Source organism: Pelecanus crispus, chromosome 8 (assembly GCF_030463565.1).
Source record: "Pelecanus crispus isolate bPelCri1 chromosome 8, bPelCri1.pri, whole genome shotgun sequence".
In the NCBI taxonomy this organism is placed as follows: domain Eukaryota; kingdom Metazoa; phylum Chordata; class Aves; order Pelecaniformes; family Pelecanidae; genus Pelecanus; species Pelecanus crispus.
In genome coordinates this window covers 10,739,894-10,749,374 of record NC_134650.1, presented here as the reverse complement: position 1 = coordinate 10,749,374, position 9,481 = coordinate 10,739,894, and the positions used below count along the sequence as shown (strand labels likewise).

The 9,481-nt window shown below is 54.7% G+C and overlaps 1 protein-coding gene across 1 annotated transcript in view; it reads right to left on the bottom strand.

Moving 5' to 3' along the window:
- NSD1 (nuclear receptor binding SET domain protein 1) overlaps positions 1–9,481 on the bottom strand; it is a 66,364-nt gene continuing 56,883 nt past the window's right edge. The window contains exon 22 of the mRNA XM_075715544.1: positions 1–8,539. Within this exon, the coding sequence (XP_075571659.1) occupies positions 6,201–8,539 (2,339 nt within the window). The 3' untranslated portion in view covers positions 1–6,200. The remainder of the gene's footprint in view (positions 8,540–9,481) is intronic.

Here is a 9,481-nt window from a genome sequence, read left to right as displayed (position 1 = left end):
CCTCCCGCTCACGGCTTCAGCACAACTTACGCCACTGGCACGGGTGGCACCCCGCATCCCTGGGCAGCGAGGAAGGGGGAGCAGGCAGCCAGGGCCACCCTCCCCGGGACCCCCAGTCTAGCCAGCAGCCAGGACCCCAGTTGAGAGCATGTGGCACCGGGGAGTGGCAGGGGACATTCAAAGCCAGGCGCGGTACTGGACACATTTGGTGTCTCGGAGGCGAGCAGGCTGGCGGGGCGTTGAACTCGGCACTGTGGTTAAACAGGGCCAGAAGTGCCGCTGCCAAAAGGCTTCTGCCCGTCGCAGGGAGAGCTGCTCCCTGCCTGCCCGCGCCAGCCGCTGCCAACACATCTGACCTCCTCCCACCCGCATCGGCCGGGGCCGCCCTCAGCTCCAGCCATGCTCCACCTTGAGCCTCCCGGTGCTGCTGCTTTTCCTTTTAACAAGTTCCCAGTGTCTAAAAAAATACACAAAACCCAGTTCCTTGAAGTCAACAACTTGGAAACATCAGAAAAAAAAAAAACAAAAACTGAAACCAGCTCAGTACCAAACGGACACAAAGAACATGCAGTTTGCGGACGCCTGCCTTGCTTCACGTGGCTCCACTCGCTCCCTACACCCACGGGGCCCACTGGCACGCTGGTTTGAGTCTCAAAACCATCATAAATCGAAGGAACCGAGTCACGCCTCATCCTGTTTCTGTCACACGTGCCGAAGCCCAGCCCCAGCTATCAGGGGACGGGATTCAGCCGGCGAAGAAACCTCCAGCCCGTGGGCTAGGAGCTGTGAGTTCAGCCCTACTGTGCTAAGCTGCCAAACGGTTTACAATAGCACCACAATAGCCCAAGTGCTTCGCCAAGGGCAAACTGATTAAAACTTTACCTTGAAATAGGACATAGCAACACCCATTTCTCAGATTTCCCTAGGAGGTAGATTCAGTGCTGTAGGGACTGTCCATCACGGTCACTTCTCTAGCCCAAGCTCATGCACGCTGTCCCCCTGCGCCGGACTTGGCTTTTGGAGGACCCAGAGCACAAATCTTGCCTTTTACCACCTCTTGCTAAGCCAGGGCACTGCCACCCCGCAGGTGAGACTCACGCTGAAGCCAGGCACGCGGCGGAGCGGTCCCCAAGCTCCAGCATCCTATCTCCCAGGCCCTGGGAGCCCCGAGCACCCATCAGCGTGGCCGTGCTGCTGCAAGAGGCACAGCCTCGGCTGCAAATGCTGCCACCGGCGTTATCGCTACCACAGGGGAGTAATTAGTGCGGACAAAGCCCAGGCGATCAAACACGGCGCAAGCCCTCGCCGGCCCCCCCTGTACTTTCAGAGTAGCTGCATGGTTTGCCACTTTGCTTTAACACTCACTGGCTGGCAAAGGCTGAAAGCCTCATCAGTAATTTAGGGCAAAGCACATTACAAGCAGGTTACAATTACGGTTATTCCAAACATCAAGCAAAATCAGAAGTTAAGGCTGAAATTAAAAATAAACGGAAGGTGTTGAAGGTCTGAGGTTTCTCAAACTCCCCCTGCCCTGTCGCAACGCTGGCTGCAGCGTCCAGGTAGGAGCAGCACACATCCACGGCGTGCTCAGGTTAAACCACTGCCAAGATGCATCAGGGTTAGGGCTGGTTTTAATTTCTTCTTTTTTTTTTCTGTGAAACTGAACTGAAGCTCTTCTAGCACCCTCAATCCGCATGGTCTGACCTTAGTACATTACTGCCCTTTAGATTCAACTCTCTCTCTCATCTCCTGAATTTTAACTACACCCACAGCTTCAAAGTGAAGTCTGTGCCTGTGGGGGGTTTAACCCTGAACTGTAACGCATGCTCCCACAGTACCACCTGGATACTTTATGCATTGAAGTGAATCTGGTTCTTGCGAGTTTTTTTCTGTCAAATAGGAAAAGTTTTAACTCGAGAACAGCAATAAAGCAAGCTACCATGAGCTAGTTAGTATCTGAAGATGCGCAGTCAGGGATTATCTCTTACAGTGGTTGCTTCTCTGCTAGATTCACCAGAGCCCTAGCTGACAGCAGGCGCCAGCCCAGCAAGCTGCTGCAGATGGGACAAGCCATGCAGGACAGCGGCCGGTGCCCACTCCCCTCCTGCCGATGCATCCCACGGGCCCTGTGCTGGCTCCTCCTCTGCAACTCTCCTCCCTGGCTTGGGCAGGCAGATCACGACCACGCCGTCACCCCTCACCAGAGCTCATCTGCCACCAAAGGTCAACTGAGACTCTCCTGCCCACCGTGGAAACCCACTACTGAAGTGGGTCCCCCCCATGGGACAGAGGCCACAGCTGGTGACCTCAGCCCATTGCTCCCAGCAGTGGCAGCCAGGCCATCCTGACAGCAAGCATGTTGGTCAGCAAAGCATTTGTATGGGAGCAAATCTTTCAGCCTTTTCAGAACTGGGAAGGGGAAGCCATCCCTACAAGTGGAAATGGACCCAGGAGCCTGGGAAGCTCCTGTGAGCCTCCCTGGAACAGCAAGGAAAGGGGCACAGCTATGAGCAGAAATAACTATTACCCTTAATTCTGCTTCTACAACTCTCCACAACAGCAGATCAACACAAGAGTCACCTCTCCCCCACCTTGGGTGCATTTATGCCTGACCCAAGACTGTTAGTGGCCAGGTCTGGCTCCCTCCAACGCAGCAAAGAAGCGCTGTGGCCTCAGCCACGAAGACACAGCAAAGCTGGCCAAGCTCCTCGGCTCGCTCCAGCCCAGCGCGAGGGCTCAGGGAGACCAGAGCAGAGCCGCAGCAGTCTCTCCTGCAGGAGCAGCCTGCTGGGTGTATGTGTTATCTGCCACTTTCCTTTACGTTAAAAATACCCCAGTGATTCAAACTGGCTGAACTCTGAAGGCAGCGATGAACCGCGGAAAATGAACCCAACTACTTCGGTAGACATCTCCCTCTCCTCCTCCAAGGCAGTGCTACCAACTGCCACCAACAGCCAGAGTCACCTCAAATGCTGAAGAAGCCCACATTTCTTTCATGAGGGTTGTGTTTCCTGGAACTCTCTCCCAGACCACGCTCACAGCCGATGAAGGCAGGCTGGGCTGGGAAGGGCTGCCAGAGCCCATCTCTACGCCTGGTCGGGCCTTGCCCATCGTGCCGAGGTTACCCAGCACAGCCATTCCTAACAGCACCACTAGTCCCTCTGCCAGCCCCGCGTACATCTGAAAAGCCCTCCTGATCTGACAGAGCATTGCCCAGGGGCCCAACGAGGGCAAGAAGGAAAGAGCAGGTTGCTGGCTTCCTCCTTCAACGACATTTCCAAACACCAACTTTACTGAGCAGCTTCCCAGCTATGCTGAAGTCAACTTTCCAGGATGTAGCCGGAAGGCAGCAAGCCAGGAACCTGGATCCTCATGGAAAAGGCATGAAGGGAGACAAAGAAGAGAGGTGGGGTATGGTCAGATGCAAGGAATAAGGCTGCGGGTTTGAAATGCCATGCAACGGTTCAATCCATGTTCACTGTTCAAAACAAGCTTTTGGGCAAGAGCCTGCTGTGTGAAAGGCTGCTGCTGCCGTGAACCTCACCTTACTACATGAGCACATGATTTATAGAAGTGATTTTTTTCAAACCTGCACTTATGAGAATTCATTGAGAACGTCTCCATTTTACAGATTTAAAAAAGCCTGCACCAAAAATATTCACAGTTTATTTTTCATGAAACAAGTAACTAGTTAACACGTGACAATGCAAAGCAGAGGTGGACAGAGCAGTGCAGATACCTTTCTGGTTACAGCTGTAGCTGGCTGGGTGGCTGGCATGGAGGTAACCCTACTTACACAATCTACATGACTAAGTCCAGCTCATGGGAAGGCCTATAAAAGTAAATTCAAGATTTATTTTCCTTCTCACACATGATAAATACTTAATATACTGAACCTCATTACCATTTTTTTTATTTTGTTTAAAAAAGTTAATGAATGCCCTTAGATTATCTTCTCTCTCAATGGCTCTGAGGAGTTGTCCTGATTCCCTTTGTGCAGGAGTCACGCAGAAACACAAGCTGCTTGCATTTCCCCAGTTTCAGCAGCAAGCAGGAACTGACCTGCCAGTCTTCCCGGAAAAAAACAACATTAAACAGTAAGTTTCCATAAGCTGTAAAGCTTTTTGAAGTTGCTAGCTATTCTACAAAGGATCTGAAATGATTCGGACTAGAGAAGAGATGCACCATAGCGCTTGTAACGTCCCCTCGTGCCCAGCACACCTGGCCTTTACAGCAGGATGTTGTCTTGGGGTGTGTACATCAGGAAAGGAGAATGGATCAGGATTAGTCTTGGTACAAGTGTCTGCCTCCCTTCATAGAAAACCGCAAAGCTCATGACCGTCTGCTCTGGGAGCAGCAGGCACTTGCAAGCCAGGTGGGAACAAGGACCTGCTCCCACGTCGGAGGGAGAGGGTCATCCTGGAGCTGAATGCTCCTTTTCCGGGGAGGGACCTGCGGATCTGCCTGGAAGGAGAAGGATACACTGGAGCTGCGCAAGGGTCTGGTGGTGGGCACGGAGATCCGAGGCTGCGGCACCCGGATCGGTGGAGGTCAGGCAAACCATGGAGGTAATGTGTTGTGAGAGTGGGAGAGTGTGCTGGTCAGCAGCGCTTCCTTGGCAGGATACCGACCCCATCCAGCCCGGGCAGCGCCGCCCGTCCTCCTCCTGCCTGCGAGGGTGGCGGTGGTCACAAGACGCCACTCCAGGTTGGTCCCTGGGACTCTACCGCTCGCCCTGCAAGTACCATGGCCAAGTGAACTTCTGCCTCAACGCTTGAGTAAATGGCTTTCAGCAGGCCTAGTCTGGACGCCAGCCTGACGACCACCAGGTACTAAACATCTCCTTAACTGGAAAAGGGAGAAGAGGAAAAAAGAAAGCCAGCCAGCTGCTGGAGCCCACCGTGTTCCAGTGTGAGAACTACTATTCAGTTGGAAGGACACACACACGCGTGCACACACACACACACGCACACCAACACAGTCCAGTTGATTCAAGTCTCCTTTGGTTGTAGAAGAGTTAAGCCAGAAGCTACCCAAGGGGAAGGTGTTGAGATGGGTCCTGATACAGCTACGGCACCCTTGCCTCCGTGCTGTGTAGCGAACGGTACAGGCTTCACTTGCAGCTCGGCAGTGCGTCCCGCTGCTGGGAAGACCAGGGGTGATGCGAACAGCGAACACGTCCTGAACATGTCTGAGGCAAGGGGAGAAAAGACTGCTCAGTCTGCTGGCTCACGATGACAACAGAAGTCAAGAAGAGACTGGATGGAAATTTGAAAGGGAGCACCACCACCCTGCCAGGGCGGTGCTCAGCACCTTGGGGAAACCCACTCTGCCCTACTCTGCTATTGCTGCTTCATAGGTCACAATGTTTTCAAGTGCAGGAAACACTCCGCATGTCCTATGCTGAAGGATTAAGACACAAGAATGAAAAAACTGCCAGATGGCTTCTTCCAAGATCTCTCTTTTCCCTGACCTCCTTCAGATCCCCCGTTTCTCAGGCCTGGCCAGTTGTAGCGTTGTACAAAGGAGCCTGAATGGATATTGTCTATTGCTGGAGAAAACTGCACTGAGCAAGTGCAGAGGGCTCCTCTCCCAGCTCAGCTGGAGACGATACCTGTCCTTCAGTGTACCACGCACGCAGCACGTCCCAGTGAACATACAGACAAACCTTGCAAAGCAACACCCTGCAGGGACAGAGAGCTGGGCAGATGACAGATAAACCCCTTCCCTGCTTCCACAGAGTCCAGCAAGGGCGTACGCCTGACTCCTCACCGCCTGATCCCCGAAACGTCTCCAGTCCCAGGGCAGCCTGAGCGATCTGCTTCCTCTAAATACAGTAACAAGAGCGAGGCCCCTAGCTGTACCTGGGAACCCGCCTATGAATCAGACCTGGAGCTCGAACACGCTGGATCAGTAATGTGACCATTTCAATGGAATTGGAGATTTTTACCCAGAGTGGACTCTTTATTTCAGCTTTACCATTTGTAAAAGGAAGAGGAAAAGGTCATGGATGCTCTCTCCCTTCGGCTGGGCCACACTCAGACTTTAAGTGAATGTCCTTGCTCATGTCACGAGAGAATATGGATGGGATGTGCATGGGTTAGGGGCTGGGCTCAGGGAAGTGAATAAAAAAACATAAAACAAAGATCCCCCTCCCTAAACATTAAAAGACTGAAACCTGCCTCCCATATTCACCAACCTCACTTTGGCTCTGAGTCAGCCAACTCACGACAGACAGAATCCTGGTTACGGGCTAGCGCTGTGTTTTGTTCAGGCAAAGGGTCCTGCCCCCGAGGAGTCTGTGCTTTTCCACTCAGCCAAGAAATCTGGTCCATTGTCTGAATGTTTGTGACGAGCCACTGCATCTGCTCCGGGGGCACCGGCGCTTCCCTGGCCGGCCGAGGGGTCTGCTCAAACGCACGCAATCTCTCTGATGTCCAAGGGGTTTGCTCTGCGGGGGCTGAGGCCACTTCCCAGCTGGGCTGAAGGGTCGGCTCTGGTAGTTTCTCTGCTGTCCGGGGAGACTGCTCTGCAGGTGTCAGGGCTTTTGCAGTGGGCCAGTGGGTTTGCTCGAGTGTCTGTAGTTTCTCCATAGGCCAAGGTACCTGTCCGACATGCGTCACCACCTTCCCAGCAGACCAAGAGATTTGCTCGCCAGCTAACATGGTCCTCTCTTTCTGCTGGGGACTCAGGTCCACAGCTGGGGCTCCTCTCTCCTTCGGCTGAGCGTTCTGGTCAACGGGCCGCAGTGCCTTCTCTGACAGCAACAGCCTCGGAGCCGATGCAGCTGGAGGCTTCTCCAAGGCTTGAGGCCGAGGAGCCACAGCAGCAGCCAGCTTGTCCGACGCCTGAGGCCACGGAGCTGTAAGAGTGAGGGGCCTCTCCAAGAGCTGAGGTCGGGCCACCCCAGAGCCAAGAGCCTTCTCCAGAGGCAGGACCCGCAGGGCCCCAGAGTCGGCAGCCTTCTCCAGAGGCAGGGGCCGCAGCACCCCAGGGGCGAGCGCCTTCTGTGTGAGTGGGATCCGCAGAGCCCCCGAGCCGAGCGCCTTCTCCATGGGCAGGATGTGCGGTGACCGGGAGCCAGGAGCCTTCTCTGGAGGCAGGGGCCGTGGCGCCCCTAAGCTGGGAGCCTTCTCTGCGGGCAGGATCCGTGGCATCCCCGAGGCAGGAGCCTTCTCTGGAGGCAGGGGACGGGATGCCCCAGAGCTGGGAGCCTTCTCTGTGGCTGGGACCCGCACTGCCCCGGAAAAGGAAGCCTTCTCCGGAGGTGGGGGCCGTGGCACAGCTGATCCAGGAGCTTTCTCCGTGGACAGGATGCGTGAGACCTGGGAGCTGGGGACTTTTTCAATGGGCAGAGGCCACAGCACCCCAGGACCAGGAACCATCTCTGATGCTGGGACCTGTGGCACCACAGAGCTGGGAGGCTTTTCCACAGACTGAGGCTGCGGACTCTGGGCAGAAGCTTTGTCCAACGGCTGAAGCTGATCAGCCGCCGGAGGCTCGTCTACCGGCTGGGACTGCAGGGTCCCCGCTGTGGCAAAAAGTCTGTCTGACAGTTGAGGATGTAGGCATTTCGCTGGGAACTCATCCAGCAGCTCAGCCTGCTGGGTCCTGGTGTCAATGAGAGACTTGTCCAACAACCCCAAAACCCCGGGGGCGGCAGGAGGCTCGTCCGACAGCTGGAGCTGCAGGGCGCTAGCAGTAACAAGCGACTCGTCTGACGACTGTGGAGTTCCTGGAGGAGATTTGCTCGGCAGATGAGGCTGCGAGGCATCACTGGAGGACTCGTCCAGTGGCCACAGCACCGCATTGGTGGGAGGTTTGTCGGGCTGCTGAGGCCTCAGAGCTACGATGATGGGTTGCTTCTCTGACTGCAGCCTTAGGGACAGGGCAGCCTGGGGCCTGTCCGACGGCTGCAGACGGAGTGACAGGGTGGTGGGAGGTTTGTCCGAAGGCTGCAGGCGGAGCGAGAGGGTGGTGGGGGGTTTGTTGGATGGCTTCAGCCTCAGTGACAAGGTGGTGGGGGGTTTATTTGACGGTGGCAGTCTCAGCGCCAGGGTGGCGGGCGGTTTGTCTGGTGGAGGCAGCCTGAGGGCCAGGGTGGTGGGGGGCTTGTTTGATGGCTGCAACCTCAGGGCTAGGGTGGTGGGGGGCTTGTCTGATGGTGGCAGCCTCAGCGCTAGGGTAGCGGGGGGCTTTTCTGGTGACTGCAGTCTGAGGGCCACAGACTGAGGTAGGCTGTCCAGAGGCTGAACGCTCAGGTCTGTGTCTGTGTCTGCAGGCGGCTGCTCCGGTGGCTGGGTGTCCTCGCCATCAGCCAGGGCTCCTATGGGAGGCACATACTCACGAATTTCTCCCGGCTCTAGAGGGTTAGGCCCGCAGGGATCATGCTCAGTGCAGCATAAACGTCCATCCAGCTTGGAGATGAAGAGCATGCCTTCCCGATGCTGCTTGCAGAAGGACCTGGGGCACATCTCGCAGAAGGAAGCTGCTTCCTTACCACACATATCACACTGATGCCATGGGCACTCCCATTTTCCTGCAGCACAGACACAGGAGAGAAGACATACCTTAGGAGTGGTACAAGGGGAAGAGACAAGGCCTGCTGCAAAGGGAGTTCAAGGGAGAGGGGGAACACCCTTATAACACTCCCATACAATTCTACATGTCCTCAGTTTCTGCCACAGCTCCCAAGCTCAACAGCCAGTTAACAGGAACCTGCATCCTTGGAAGCAACAAGGCCAATGATAATTATAACAAACACAAGCCATGCCAGGTCAGACCAAAAGCCCATCTGGCTCCAGCATGACACTAACCAATAAGGGCACCTAGAGAAGAGCAGACACCCCCAGCTTGCACATCTCTGTGACTCTGATTTCCACAGACAAAACCAGTGGTATCTGTGTATAATACACCCAGCAGACTTTTTAACTAGATGCATCAGGTTCATCTAAGTCTTTGTTAATTCTGGGCCAACAACCTCCCTTCCTGTTTATCAGAAAGAAGAAGTGAGAGGGAGTGATCACAAGGGAGTAAGTTTCTATTGTCTTTGTACACAAAGGCATCTTCCTTAACCTCTGTGTATGGCCACGATAAAAATACTGCTTAACACAAAGCCAAGCTGTTCCCTGAGGAGCTCCATGTCCACGCTGAATCTATTCACCATTCAGCATCAACACCATTATGGAGGAAAAAAAACCAACATTGCACTTCAGAGATTGCTGGTTTTTTTCACTTGTAGATGACCTCACGGGTTCAGCCCCCTGCTCCCACAGCCAAAGCTGCTGCCGTCTCTACTAAATGCTTCTCACTAGTTCATGGACACAAAGAACAGTGAGACTCTCTGCACCCAGGATACATGACGCTGAGTTCCTGACCTCTCACCATAGGAGCAGCATGGCTGCCTTTCCAACTATGCCTCCTACCTCCATGCTCCCCCCAACACCCCATACCCCCACAGCCTCCCCAGCTCCCTGCTTTG